Raw genomic sequence first — 15,356 nt, 5'->3', positions numbered from 1 at the left:
ACGTGAACAAAAGGGCTCTTTCAGCAGCTCCCATTCAATTAGTTTCACACTCACACCATTACTGAATTAAGAAGCCAAAATGAAAGCAGTCTGTATGCAGAGAAGCAGCTTGTTTAGCTTGAAGCATTTTCCTCCTTACAACTGCAGGAGGAATTTCTATAGAAAGAAATGTTGGGAAAAATATTTTTTTCCTGCTATTTAATTGTTTAAAGGATAGTTAATTACTTTGTTGTAATATAAATGGGCATTGGAGAAGTCTTCATCAATAGGAAAAGCAGTAAAACTGAAATACATTTAAGAGGTTAAAATATATAAATGTCTTCCCATTTTCCAAGCTATACAGTGGGGAATCTTTGGCGGCCCTTACGTATGACACCTCTGCTCTACTACATGTAATGTGAAGACTTAATTACAAATTATAAGCAATTAAATTGGCTCTTTTTTTTGGAGGGACAGCGAAAGTCTGATCTACTGGCTCTAGGAACCAGGAAGATTTAGTGACATTTTTTATTTTATTTTTAACTGTCGAACATTAGTTGGCTTAAACCTTTGAGTATGTCACGTGCCCAGAAAAATCTGAACTTACAGAACACAGTTAAGTATTGTGCAGCCGCCTATTTATATCTCTTCCTACCTTGGACTAAGAATAGGTTAGGGGGACAATGTGTCGACGGCTCCAAACATGAGATGGGACCTCACAAACCTTCCTTTAAATAGCCCTGTCCCACACAACAGGGACGCTATTACAGGCATTCAATGACACAGTAACCTGCATTACCAGCCTCTAATGCAATGCGGTGGCGCTCCACAGATCTTCCCCCTGATCTTAGCTGGCTGTTGAGGGATAAAGCTGAGCGCTATTCGGTCATGTGATTCCTGTTTTTTCCCTCCTCCTCCTAAGTTGAAAGGCAGGAGCAGAGCGGTGGGGGCCCAGCTTGCCTTCCTACTTGCAGTGGATGCATCGCTTTCTTCTCCCCCTCTTGTCCTTCCAACATTACTGTTTCTCGCTCGGTGGTGATATTTTCAATCCAACATTTCCTTCGCCATGGCGGGGGCTATTATTGAGAATATGAGCACCAAAAAGTTGGTGATAGTGGGAGTTATTCTGCTTTTGTTCCAGGCGTTTGCCTTCATGGTCGGCGGTTTAATTGGTAAGTTGTTTTTTTTCCCGTTTTCCTTGCCTCAATTTTATCTGTACTTTTATTACGTGCTTTTTCAAGCTAACGTCTGTGTTTGTACGCGCGTGCTCGCGGGTATTTAAAGGTTAACGTGTATAAAAGGCTAAAACGGAAAACTTTTAAGTTGAGTTCGTCGCTATTTACCTTGATAGGAGCGGTAATAAACGCTCCCGGTGAAACAAAAGACGAAGGGCGCTAACTTTTAGCCGTATTTTTTACCTTTCGAGACGAAATGGCACCTCCGCTCTAAATCACTGCTTTTGTTTCAAGGTGTTCGCTGCCTGCGTGCCCACAACCAGTTGGCTTCGTTTCTGTGCTTAAAAATAACGCAGAACATCACACTTTTAATGGGCTGTTTCAACACATAAAAGCTCTGGGATACCTTTTTTTTTCCTTTTCCTTCCCTCGACTACTTTGATCCCAACTCGAATGTTCTCCTCTCCCTCTTCTCCCCCCTCCTCCCCGTATATAATATCCGCTGTGTGGGGGCCCCCAGGCAGCATCTCTACCTTCCTTTCATTCCTTCCTTCGCCCTGCGTTTGTCTCCCCCTTTTTTCCTCCCCAAATCCCCACGGCCTCGCAGGCAGAGCATTAATGTTTCTCCCGTCTTCCACGAGTTTCATTTGCATCGAGGCAGACATGCACAGACCTGCACAGAAACACACATACACGCGCAGCTGTCAACGTTGCATTTTTTTGCCTTCAGGTCTGTATTGGAGTTGCTGTCAAGTTTCTTCAAATCCACCCACTCAAATACGCGCGCACAAGCCCCACCAGCAGTGCAACAGCACGGTCGATAGAAGTTGGGTCCATGTGAAAGATGCCTGTGTTGCTTTTAGAGTCTGGAAACCACCCACCAGCCAGTCCCCCTCTCCCTCTCTCTACATGGCTGATAAATTAGCCTGTTTGGTTCATTCCTGGCTGAGATGGTTTTAATGAAGCCAGATTCCTTTGTGTTTGCTCGGTGGCCGGGTGCGGCGAGGGTAATTGAGTAGAAAGGGGGTTTTCTCCCCTTGTTTCCCGACAAACCCGGGAACACGGCATGGGGTCAGCGGGCTGAGGGGATGGCCATTATTCTGGACACACTGGGATAGAGACTGGAGGAGCTGGTGTGCCTCTGGACTCACGGGGTCACTTGATAATTGAACTCCGAGGGGATCCAGATAACTGGGTTTAATTCACTCCAGTGGGTCGTCCTTGTTGCTCTGTGTGCATTTTAATGTTTAATTTCAAACAGCCTTTAGCACAGATAAAGATCCTCGTGGTGGAGTTTTATGACTGTGCGAGAGCCTATAGGTGTGTAAACCGTGGCATCCGCCCTTTAGCTTTTGATTTGGAGTGAGCAGATATGTTTAGATGTTCAGATAAGTAACAGGATCTTTCTGGACAGGTGCACACGGTTTTCTTCCCTCTGTGGCTACTGCACCTTTGGACACGATAAAAGGTTGAAAAATACATCGGTCTAACAGCGTTACCACTTATGAGTTGGTGCTTTCTAACAGTAGAGATGGAGAAGAGAGCTTTGCATCGTCTTTGAAACACCACTAATCTCTTTTACAACCTGGATGTGAAAACTCAAAGCTCTGAATGCTCATCCTCACGAGTCAGTACTTCCTACAAGTACCCTAGACGGTGATTACAGCTTATGTCACGATACTAGGAATTTTACTAAGAGCTTAATAACTTCCCAGTAGTTCTTTCAGATTTGCTCAGCATTTTGCATATTTATCTTAGAGTGTGAGATTTTGTTTGCGTACCTTTTGATTGAAGCCATTTCAAAGTTTTATCTGCATGATTTGAGTCCACATCCTGCTTGTTATAAGCCAGTATTCAAATCAAAACATTTTTGAGGCATAAATGTGTTTTTATGTCCTTTGTCCTAGTTTTGACTTTCATAACTCCCAGGTACCCATTTGTTCTTTTATTCAGTCTGTCGGTGGGAAGTGTATAAAGAATAAAAAAAAAAAAAAAATTAAATCTGCTTACTTCACTGCTTGTTTCAGTTCAAGTTTAGTGTCTGACTTATGGCTCTGATTTTAAGTTTGCATCACTGCAGTGTAGTGCAGACCTCCTGGCTTAGGTTTTCAGAGTTTTTATTGTATGAATGAAATTATTTGAAAAGTTGAGGCCATATTGTATTAATGAAGAACAACATCCACTTTCAGAACTACTTTCTGTTCTGATGGCATCTTAATATGGTTTGTGAAAGGCATACTGGTAATCTTACTGGGTCAGACCGCATAACATTTACTTATCACAGTAAACAACAGCACAAGGGTGTTTATACTTGTTTTATGTCCGCTTTTCTGATGCATCTCTGTGAGTTGCTCAGAAAAAAGACAGTTTTAGAGAATTCCCCAAAGACAAAGGTCATGTATGTTGAGTTTTTACTAATTCACGTTACTTTTAATACCCTTTTTCATATCAACCTAAGTCAGTACACATGAGACCAAATTGTTTAAAAAAAACAAAACAAAACACACACAACAACAACAAGGTTGGGGGAGCATGAACAAAACTGGAGCATTTCTGTCCAGAAACTAATATCACTAGATTAAGTGTGTATGTGACCCTATTGTGAGACTGCTGGTCTTAATGGGACTGCTTCTAACAAATCGTTAACAGGAAGTTGTGTAGTTTGATGCATTCAGTTGATTCTAGTATGTGAAATGCGTGCTCCGTGACCAAGCATCAAGATGCATCTATTAGCGTCACCATATAAAGGGAGAGAGTTAACACTTGTAAACATTTAACGCAAGAGTGGTAACTTCTGTAACTACTTGACTTCACAGATAGGCTGATTAGATTCCAACAGCAAACGACTTTCAGTACTCTTCTGTTGGTTTATACGCTGCAGGTGAATGATTTCCTACAAAGTGGTCATTTACAGCTGTTTGGATGCATTTTTTAAATCAATTTACTAAAGACTGTATAGAATGATTTATTAAAATGCTGCCAAATTATAATCATCAGAAAAGTTTGACCTCACATGTCACTACTGCTGTGGCAAGTACTGTGTATTTACATTGGCTCTTTGTGCTACTTCTGTGTGTATGTCTGCGCTATGAGGAGTATAAATACAAAAGTGACCTTTGTCTGAGCCGGTAATGTATAAGGGCTTGCAGGTAAATGCTAAACCACTATAAATCTAACAGATTCACTTATTTGCTGATTGTCCCGCATCATTTCCTGAATTAATGTTGGGGTTTTTGGGGGCTTTTTGTTTTGTGTGTCTACACCTTCACTCAGACCTTTCAGGTGTCGTTCACATCAGGCCTCTAGGTTCTACAACAGGGTGCCAGAGTTTCTTTGCTGTCATGATAATGGCCGTTTTTGTTCTCTTACAATAGTTCCTGTGAGTAGAGACTGCAAACAGCAGTCTTGTCGAGCTCATGAATCTCAATGCGTAAACACTGTAATTGGTGCCTGAGAGCTTTCGGGAATTTTCCCTCCCTCTCACTTCACAGACAGAGCCTTGCTTGTAGGCATTTCCTAAACAGTGTAAAAAAGTAATTACCAAAGTGTTTGTACTGATTTGGCTGAAAGTCAAACTGGCAACTGTTCCTAAGATCTTAACATTGTCCTTGAACAGTTTAATCTGCAGCACTGAAGACTGATGTATTATATTTGGGCTAAAATAATTTCATGCGATTTGTTAGTTTGAGGGCAAATCTGGCATGGTAGGACCATTTAAAAACAAAAGCAAAAACAAAACTCCTGCAGTATTTCAGTTTGACACTTAGTCTAACCTCTACCACTTTGTCTTTCCAGCTCCCAGCCCCACCACAGCAGTCCACTACTTGGCCACAAAATGCGTGGATAAACCGAACAAACCGCAGCAAACAAAATGGTTCATGCCTTGGGGCCGAAAGGAGTGTGATAAGATCCGGTCGTTTGATGAAGCCATGGCCAAGAGGATCGAGGCTAACAACATTGTGTTTGCTGTCCACATTCCTCTTCCCAACAAGGAGATGAGCCCGTGGTTCCAGTTCATGCTGGTCATTCTGCAGTTTGACATCGCTTTCAAGATGTACAACCAGATAGGTGAGAACTAAAGGTGTCTTATGGGTTTTAAAGGAAAATAAGGGATGGGGCAACATAGCCCATGTTTTGTCTCAAGGACATGGCTTTTTTTTTTTTTTTGCATGCCACAAACTTTGTCAATATTTTGTCTCTGTGGTATTTCTTGCTTTCACAATCTGAAGAGAAACTATTTACAGAGGCTCTGGACAAAGCTAACCTCTGAAATATTCACAACTATTGTAATCTCAAGTCACCAGCGTTGTAAAAGTCAGCTACAGCTAATCTTTTTCAGTACAATTCTTCTTGTTTTCCTCCCTCTTTCACCTTCCCTGAACACTCAGAATTCCTCAGAACGTCTACCTTAAATGTATGGCACAGAAAGGCAGCAAACAGGCAGCAAACAAAGATGAATGTCTTGCTGTTTCGTCTCAAAAGCCTCGCAGATCTCAGGGTCTTTGTCAGTCACTGTTGAGGCAGGTATTGGTGTTGGTTGCTTTAGGCCAATTACATTTCCTTGTTTTCCATACATCTTGGATATTTCATTATCCCAATTCAAACTCTCTTTTTTAAACATAAGCTTAGATTGATAGGGATATTGCCCATGTGTAAGCTGTTTGAGATGTAATTGTAATGGGTTAGGGAGGAAAAAATGGTTGAAATTTGTCATTGGTTTTGTTTATGCAGCTGATCCAGGCTGCCTTTTGATGTCTTCAGTCTCCCACTGGAAACATTTTTTGCATCTTCTCCTAATTTAAAACAACATTGTTGTGAAGTGTACTAGTTCACAGCTCGATCTGCAGCATTCTAATAATGCGTCGAAGTACTTCAGAGGAGGGGGAGAAGGGAAATAACTAGCACCTCAGAGAAGACAGGGTTTGGTGTCATGGCAGGGTGCTTAGAATCCTCAAAGAAGGGATTAGAGAGGATGATGAGAAAGTCTAATGAGAGTCTGGATCACCAGCAGAGTCTGGGGAAGTCGATTTGAATCTCAATGAAAAATTTTCTTCAAATGGATTGCAATGCATAGCAAAGTATTTGAATGTCAGGTTGAGTACGATGGGAACGTTTGATGTAAAGAGGCTTATCTAGACTGACACATGCTTGTCAGCCTTAATACAATCCATTGTAGGCCAGCACACTCAAAGGTGATGAGAAGTATTTGTAGCAACAAAGAGGGCAAAATACCTCAGAATCTTTGCCTTTCTGGTCTGGCTTGTCTAAACAGTCATGGTACAGTGGCGTCCTACTCATTAGCATCCCTTACTTGCTCACATTCTTGGCCTCGGTTGTGTCAGGGGGCTGTGGGTTGTTTACTGCCTGGCTGTCTGACAGATGAGTCAGTGATTCAGCCTGGACCACAGACAAGCCTTTTTGCCAGATGTCATCGACTCATTTTGATCTTTCTAAGCTATGCGAGGTGCTGTGAGAACAAATGGATGCAGAAGAAGCAGAGTGCCACATTTAGTAGAAATCGGGTAGTGCTGGAAAAAGCAGGAATCTCACCTTGAAATGTAAAATAGTTGACAATTTTAAACCCTATAATTTACATCCCTTTTCTAGTGTACAACATTATTGCCTGTTCCGTTTTTATCCTGAGGAGGTAAGCTTGAAACTGAAAAAAAATAAGAGGCGGGTAACGAACAGACTGCCTAAATTGGCATAAGCATTGCGTAATGTGAGGCATTTTTGTGTCTCACATTACAGAAAGCTCTTTAATCTTATAAAAGAGGAACAATCAGGTAGTCAAATCACCGTTTTATGTTGTCTGACGCAACTTCTAATATTAGGCCATGTCTACATTTTTATTCAATAAACCTTACTGCATAAAACAATTCATTGATTCTGATTTCATAAAATGCCAGTGAGCTCCCAATTGAAACGCTGGAGCCACTTTGTGAATCTGCCGGTAACAAAATACCATGAGGGTTAAATCCCGAGTAGAGCAAGCTCACAAAGGTGGGTGGATTCTGTTCTGCTGGTGTATGACGAAGTAACACAAGGCCATCTCTTCCTTGACTACCTTATCTGTGTAACAATGTTCATCCCAGAGAAGAGCGTCACCCTTATTAACCACTCCACCCACCTGCCCCACTCCACCCAGCACCAAGCACCCCCTTTCTGGCCCAGGTCCAGCAATAACACAGCTGTTGAGGAGGCTTAGTTTCCGTGGCAATGGCTGCTGGAGTGGACTGGAATGTTTGCATGAAGCGAGCTGACATTTGAGGGCGGCCGGCTCAACCAATGGCAGAGGGGAGGGCATTACAGAGACAGTCGGCTGCCAGTTTTCATCTGGCTCCCTCTTCTTCTCTCTCCCCTTTTTTTTTTCTTTTCCTTTTTTCCCCCCTGTCTTACAGCAGAGGCCACCGGGTTTCTTTCTCTTCATTCCAGCTTGTTTCATAACGGCACAAGAGGCTCTCTGGAGGGCTGGAGGAGAAAACACTTGGCTTTGTAATGTGATCTAAAGATGGAGCTTTAATAGCTTGGCTTTGGATCTTTTTGTTGGATTCACTGGGCTGGGTTTTTTAAGGTCTTGTTGAAGTTTGGGTGTATTGGGAAGTAACCTTGCTATGGTTACTTTGGAAGGAACCATATCGAACACGTGGATATTGAGAAATAATCTTATTAATACGAGTGTTTCAGAACTTTTCCAGATTTGCAGGACCACTGTTTAACACGCCAGTGATCTGCACTTTACATGAATGTATGCCAGTTTGAACTGTACCCTTGAGTTTTTGATGCAAATGCCGATTGCCAGTGATTAAACTCACTGATTGCTTCTTAAACGTTCTACAGATTTTGACACATACAAGGAAAAAAGCTAGGCGTCCACTGCTAAGAGCATTTGGTGGGTGTATACTGAAAAGGCTGTGGCTGTCTGTCACCACATTTTAATTTGATCTCATTGCGAGGATGATAAGAGGCAGCAGGTTTGTGCAGTGACGAGGCACAACACACGTCAAAATGCAGACATGTGTGTATATGTATTATTCAGAGCCTTCTTTGTTCTTTCCATCGGGAAAAATGTTTCTCTCTGTCTTCTTTATTATTGTCAGGATTGTCCTTAGAATATGTATATCAAGTGTTATATTAATGCAAAAGCAACTTCTTGTTGTTGTGGTGGTGATGATGATGATGATGATGATGATGATGATGATGATGATTATTATTATTCCCCAGAGGATGGATCATTGGTGTACATTGACGTTGGCCTGGCCTACAGAGATGATATGGACAGTGAATGGACAGAGATGGCTCACTCCTTCGAGCAGAGGAAACTCAGCTGCAACTTCACCGCTACCAAGGTAGTTAAGACTGTAGCTCGACTTTTAAATTACAAAAGCTTGCTCATTTTATTGACTTGGCACACAGAGCCAAAGTTGTGTCATGTCTGGGCTTGCCTCTGTCCTGTAGCTTCAATAACTCAGTGCAAACTTAATTTCTTTGCTGTACTTAAAAAAAAAAAATTAGTAGTATAAGTAGGGCTGGGCGATATATCGAGTTTTTTAAAAATATCGATATATTTTCATACGAGATATAAGATGTGACAATATCGTTTATATCGATATAGTCTATGTTACGTTATAATTATACTCGTGGAGCCGCAGGTTTGCCTCTCTTTCGTCCACTTTTGTCTCTACGCAACGTTACTCGGCCTCGCCTCTCCTTCACTGAACACAACTCCGCCTCCCCCATAGCTTCACCTGCAGGCAATGACAAGATGAAAGCGGAAAATCTCCGTTAGCGAGTTACCGTGCGTGGGGCTGGACGGCGTCAACGTGTTAGCGAGCTAACCGCGCTAACGAGCTAACCGCGCTAACGACATGCAGCCCGGAGGGGCTGCACGGCCTAAAATCCTTTCATTTTCTCAAAACTCGACAGTGCGCCTTATGTATGAATTCTGGTTGTGCTTACTGACCGCGAACCGATTTTATGTGGTACACAGCGCTCGGCAATCTGTCAAAAAATGTTTTAATATGACTTTGCTAAGCTACGGAGCTGCACCGCTTGATGGATTGTCTTGGAGGATTACGGCTACCGGGGAGGAGCCTCGCGGAGTGATAGTACTGTGCTTCAACGTAATATTACCGTACTGTGTGTGTATAAGGACCACAAATGGCACCTGTTCAGAGACGTGGTGCAGCTGTGAAATCTGTCTCTTTGTTATTATGCTCAGCGTCTATTAGTTTACATTTTGACTGCACAATTGTGAGCTTTTTGTTATGCACAAAAACAACATTGTTTTCTTTTATTTATGGACCATGATTATTTAATAAATGCTGATAATTTATTTTTGAGTAATTTCTTCATGTACATCTACGCTGTATGTAAATAAAAGCGCCCACATCTGGGACACAGTGTGACTAGAACTCTCTTTTTGTTCTTAACTTATGGCTTAAAAAAAAAAAAAATCGAGATATATATATCTTATATCGGCATCCAGCTAAAAAATATCGAGATATGAATTTTGGGTCATATCGCCCAGCCCTAAGTATAAGTATAAAGTATTTTAGAGGTTTAAAGTACAGCTCTGTCTGCCCTGCTGTTTTTACAGACATGTCTGAACTAGATGCAACACCCTTAATTTACCCAAGAACTCGGTTCTCCTCTCTGAATCATATTTAGTCGGTTATTGTCTAGCAATAAGGGGTAATGGGGTTTGTTAAAAGGTGAGAGCATAACTCTTGAAAAAGGAGAGGTATTATAGTATTTTTCCACAACTGCTGTTAAATAGAAATATGAAACAATATGGTACAAAGCTTTTATGGAAAAGATACTCGGTTTAGGTATTAATTGCAAAACTAGATGGATAAATTGCTGTACTAATAATGTAACCTTTTTATCAGCGTATACAAGAATGATCTGTAAAGTTAAGTTATTATATATATATATATTAGTTTATATTATGAATCGCATGGTTTCTGACTCCAAAGTCTCTTCATATTATGAAAAAGGTCTGTATCATTAGCCTTAGTGAGAATACCCAAATTTATGATCTAGTGACAAAGCAGGCAATTGAACCCTTGGTAAAAAAAAAAAAATTGGCCCAAGGTACAGCATCCCAGGTAGAAATGTTTATATTATTTTATATTATTTTAATATATTTTATATTGTAAAGGCTTCTGACAAGTTACATGGGTAAATTAGTTAAACTGAAGTATTAAGGAGATATTTTATACTCAAAATTTTCAATGAAAACACTGCCTAGGCTATTTTTGTGCTTACATTTTTGTGGGAAAGAAGAATGGAAAATGCTCTGTATTTACTTACACTGCTGCCTCAAAGCTACATTCAGCTAATCTTGTGGATATAGTCAGTTTCAGAACTGTTGATGCTGATGCTTACCTAAAATAAATTCAAGTAGCTTGTCTCTTTAGGTAAACGTGTTTTCAAATGCTTGTTTACTCCAGACTCACGAGAATGAGGGCCGTTACTACGAGTGCGACTTGCTACCTTTCATGGAAGTGGGGAGCGTGGCCCATAAGTACTACCTCCTCAACATTCGCCTGCCTGTCAACGAGAGGAAGAAGATCAATGTGGGAATTGGAGAGATCAGAGACATCCGACTTGTTGTAAGATTTCACAATGACATGTCATTACCCCATTAAACTCTCACAAAAACACATGCATCAAATACAGTATGCTGGGCTTTAAAGGGTTAAGGGATGTACTGTTATAGCCCTTTTCCACTAGTACCTACTCTGCTCTGCTCAACACGCCTAAGTTTTTAGGGTTTTCCATTAGATAGTAGTACCTATTATCAGGCCTTTTTTAAGCACCTGCACAGCAGGGGCTGAGGCTATCCAAAAATGTACGTCAACAGACTGCATGCCACGACTGGTTAATCAGCAGCATCACTTGATGAGTCATGAGAGCGTCGCCTACACAAAATCAAAAATGCAATTTTTGAAACCCAACAACAAAGGAAATGACTGCACAAAAAAACAATACATTGAGCAGCAGGTATACCAACGCCTTGACATCCTTCATTATTATGCTGTACGTTTTGACCCCCACACATTATGTTGTACTTAATTGTAATGGGAAAAAAACTGAAATGGAGTGAGGTCGAATCACATTGAGCCAAGTAGGTTTTAGTGGAAAACTTCTATTAGTGTTACCGTGCACTGACACTGATAGCGTTTCTTATTGCTCATCAGGGAATTCATCAGAACGGTGGCTTCACCAAAGTTTGGTTTGCCATGAAGACCTTCCTCACACCCAGCATCCTCATCATCATGATCTGGTACTGGAGACGCATCACCCTCATGAGCAGACCTCCTGTCCTGCTAGAGAAGTAAGGCCCCCTCATTATCAGTATCATAGTGATGATCTGTAAAAAGTGCAACTTTTCTTTTTACGTTTCCAAATAACACAAAATTTTGCTGCTGCCATCCACCTTTCTCTTCACTTCATCCATCTACCCTCAGGTGACCAGTGATGAAGATTCAAATAATTGAATTAACTGTGGCTCAGTGATTACAGATAAATGATATGTTGAGGACCTGCATGTAATTGTTAGATGATAACACAGTAGCTCAGCTTCAGCGCATGTACTAGATGAAAGTACATATTAACTATGGATGAAAAGAACAAGTAGGTCATACTAGCTGTGTACAGTATAGGTCACTGAGATCAGAGGGTGTTATTCATCAAGCGTCTGAGGAGGAATGGTATCTAGGAATGTTGGCATTTCGCACTTGGCTTTTTAACTACTGAAAATTCAATGAGGTGGTGTAAGCAAAACAATGTGGGAAACATGAGAAATCTTCATGGCTGTTTTTGTATATTCCAAAAACCTCCTCAAATATTTGTATTAATTCTATAACCAAGCCAAGTCGATGAAGGTTCAAGCAACACATGGAGGCAGTTGTGCTGCCCTGTGAACAAGTTGAAGTCATGCTCCGAGCCCAGTGTTTGTCTAACCCCCTGCCATGGAGAGAAGACAGATCAGTAAGAGGCAGCGTTCTGCGCCACAGGAAAAACCAGGCGAAGCGTGAAACACGTTACAAAATCTGCAAGCTAGCACTCAGCTGACACATGCTGCACACACGCATTTAGGAATGGGAACACACCCGCTACCGGGACACACACACAGTGTATCTCTCCTTCCCTCTGTGTTTTCCAGCTCAAGGCTCTTATTCCCAGATGACCAGCAGGCTCTCAGGAAGTGCGAATTGTACCCTATTTGTGGACAGTGGATGATTTTTTCATGCTTTAAAAGCTTTACTAGAGTCTCCTGCCATACTAGCCCACATAGGTGTCAGAATGGTAAACCTCAGGCTTTCTCTAAAGTTGTGAGGAGGATGGATGTGAGGGGGAACACAGGATAATATGAAACATCTTTATTTTGTCATTGGAAACGTGCTGAAAATGTCAACTCCTCAGGAACGCAGCAGACATTTTGAGTTGCTACGGCAGAAAACAAATGATAATGTTGATGGTTGCTCACATCTATTGCCTGACATACTCAAATGCACTTAAGAAATAATTCATATTATTAGTTACACCTGTACTTTTCATGCTGTCCCATGTTAAGTAGGGGAAAAAAAGTCTGCCACTTCAGTTTTACAAACTTGACCCTAACCCTTTGACTTTTTTCACACATGCGGGCGTATGCAGGTCCCAGTTCTCCTGCCTGTGTCGATGGTGCCCTGGACACATTCCATACATACCGGTCTAATGTGGTTTCACTTTGTTCACTTTGCAGAACTTTCTGGCGTCAAATTGCTTAGAATGTGTATCAGATTACTTCTCTTGCCCACAGTGTTATCATAAAGTGTTTGTACCCATCTATCTTCTGTAGCTCTGTTTTGCCCTCTTATCTGTCTAGTTACAGTATTTGTTTTATCAGCTGGTCACATGCAGGGACCTGTTGCAATTTGCTAAAAAGATGAGCCTAATTTTTCTCTGTGGCGATTGTTCTCAGTTCACTGGACTCTAGATTTCATGAAACAGATATTCAAGGTCTAGCAGTAATGAGGCTGTTTAGGTAAAATACATGATTTAGAAACGCATAAGTCAAGCTTCTGTGGGAACATGCTGTGGTTGTAGCTGAATGGGTAAGTTAATCAATGTCCTGAAGTCTAGTAAGCCTGGTTAAGTAAATGCTCAGCCTAAAACAAAAAATGTATGTGTGTGTAACAGTTTTAGTCCAGATACAGAAGTTTATACTTTTTCTTTTTTTAAAGTTTTTTTTTTAAAAGTAACAAATAATACTTGTTGGGATGTAACTTTATAAAAATAAAAACACACTTCAGGATGAGAATGTCTCACTATGATAAAGATGATCCAGATCACTTGGAACAGCCAACCTCAGAAGGCAGTAAATCCCACTGGGAGTCCTACTTCCCCAGTCTTTAATTCAAATTCAATGAAATGTTCAATGAAACTTCATTTATATGCCACCATATTCGATGCGTCAAATGAAAACCAGGCTAGTTCAAACTGTTTTTTTCCCCTTCTTTCCTAAAAAATTCAAAATTTTTCAATAAACATGCAAAAAATAGATTAATTCAATCTTCTATTATATTAATTTTAACATGAAGATGTCAAACTGTGTCCATTCAAAAAAATCAACACAACAGGCTAAAGATGGAAACGACTCCAGCATGACTGCGGTGGAGAGGGGTGGGAGGTGTGGGAGGTGCAGCGGTTGATTGCTGACTGGGAAGGTCAGCCCCCCCCCCCCCCCCCCCCCCCCCCCACACACACACACACACACACACACACATAGTTTTGAGAGAAATCTATAGACCGCGGAGTTTAGATAATAAACACTGGAAATATCGGAAAGTCCAGTTCTTAGCTGAAATAACCGGTTTACATCTTTTGGTGGCTTTTCCTACGCTGAGTCACATATTATTACATAAGTCATCAAAGTAGGTAATGTTGAATTTATGGTTGTTGTTTTTTTTGCTTTCCTAGGGTAATCTTGGCTCTAGGAATCTCCATGACATTCATCAACATCCCAGTGGAGTGGTTTTCTGTTGGCTTCAACTGGACATGGATGCTGCTTTTTGGAGACATCAGGCAGGGCATCTTCTACTCGATGCTGCTCTCCTTCTGGATCATCTTCTGCGGGGAGCACCTCATGGTACTGTACAAAGCTCCATTTACTTTGGTCTTGTGCATGGTTTTTCTGACTCGCTATTGATCTTACTTACAGTTTCTTAATCTCACTTTTATTTAAGTATCCTGAATTATGGTGTTTGAATGAAAGGATGATCAGGCTCGGATAAAAGCAAGGACTGCATGCATGCTCAGGAGAATGCCTCAGCTACTGCACACTGTCTTCTCTTTCTCACTCCAGCCCCCATATTGATATAGGAAAATGCAGAGCACCATGCACTTGCATGTGTAATCACAGAGGACTTGTGCAGATTATTGTTTCTTGATCCTACTCTATGCTTTCTCAGTGTAAAGGTGTATTTATTTTGAAGTACATCTTGCATCTCCATATTCATCACTTGCAAGACTTGACTCTTAATTTATATAATTTCCTTATTTCTCAGTTTAATTAAATAATAATATATTTTTTTGAGTGAGTGTTCATCTTAAAGAAGACCCTTAACAGCTAAACAGAGAACTGTTAACTGAAAGCTAGAGAACAAGCAAATATGACAGATGTGAAGAGTTCAATTCAGTGTTTCATTATATGCATATTTGTTTGGGTTTGTTTTCAGTAATGTCAAAAAAACCCACATGGTTCTCATGACTTAAAGCTTTGTTCTTTGAATAAGGACAATAAAACTTGAGTCTTGTCATGGGTTCATGTTAAAAACCTACACGTCACACTATAAAGTTTGGAAAAGTGGTTTTGCCCATTTTATCTTGTTGTCATTTTTGTCCAGGAAACACAGTTCTTTGAAACATTGGTTCTGGGCAGAGAAGAACTGAAGATGTGTGATCTCTGTGTACCAGCCATCAAAATCTTCCCTGAATTTTGCTGTCATCCCACAAAAGAATCGCAGGTCATTTTTATCTGACGTCTGTAATCTGGCCTGGATTGAGGCAGTCACGGAGATGATCAGACATCAGCTTTTTTTTGGTCACCTGAACACAGTGACCATTGTCTTGATGAGCTCCATGTCTGCCTCAGACAGGTTCATCGTCTCTTTGTCCCGCCTCAACTCTCTGGACTGTAGCACAGCAGGC

The 15,356-nt window shown here is 41.0% G+C and overlaps 1 protein-coding gene across 2 annotated transcripts in view; it reads left to right on the top strand.

Annotated features, from left to right (window-relative positions):
* The first annotated feature begins 757 nt into the window (after positions 1-757).
* Positions 758-15,356, top strand: part of wls (Wnt ligand secretion mediator) — a 29,587-nt gene continuing 14,988 nt past the window's right edge. Inside the window, exons 1-7 of one of the 2 annotated variants that reach the window (XM_026149439.1) lie at positions 758-1,151; positions 4,950-5,222; positions 8,379-8,503; positions 10,610-10,771; positions 11,360-11,496; positions 14,127-14,295; positions 15,053-15,172. In XM_026149439.1, the coding sequence (XP_026005224.1) occupies positions 1,046-1,151; positions 4,950-5,222; positions 8,379-8,503; positions 10,610-10,771; positions 11,360-11,496; positions 14,127-14,295; positions 15,053-15,172 (1,092 nt within the window). In that variant the 5' untranslated portion in view covers positions 758-1,045. The remainder of the gene's footprint in view (positions 1,152-4,949; positions 5,223-8,378; positions 8,504-10,609; positions 10,772-11,359; positions 11,497-14,126; positions 14,296-15,052; positions 15,173-15,356) is intronic. The other variant, XM_026149440.1, reaches the window with a different exon arrangement.

The sequence above is a fragment of the Astatotilapia calliptera genome, chromosome 18 (genome assembly GCF_900246225.1).
Source record: "Astatotilapia calliptera chromosome 18, fAstCal1.2, whole genome shotgun sequence".
Classification (NCBI taxonomy): domain Eukaryota; kingdom Metazoa; phylum Chordata; class Actinopteri; order Cichliformes; family Cichlidae; genus Astatotilapia; species Astatotilapia calliptera.
Note: the sequence above shows the minus strand (reverse complement) of the source record. Positions and strands in the feature narration are given on the sequence as shown.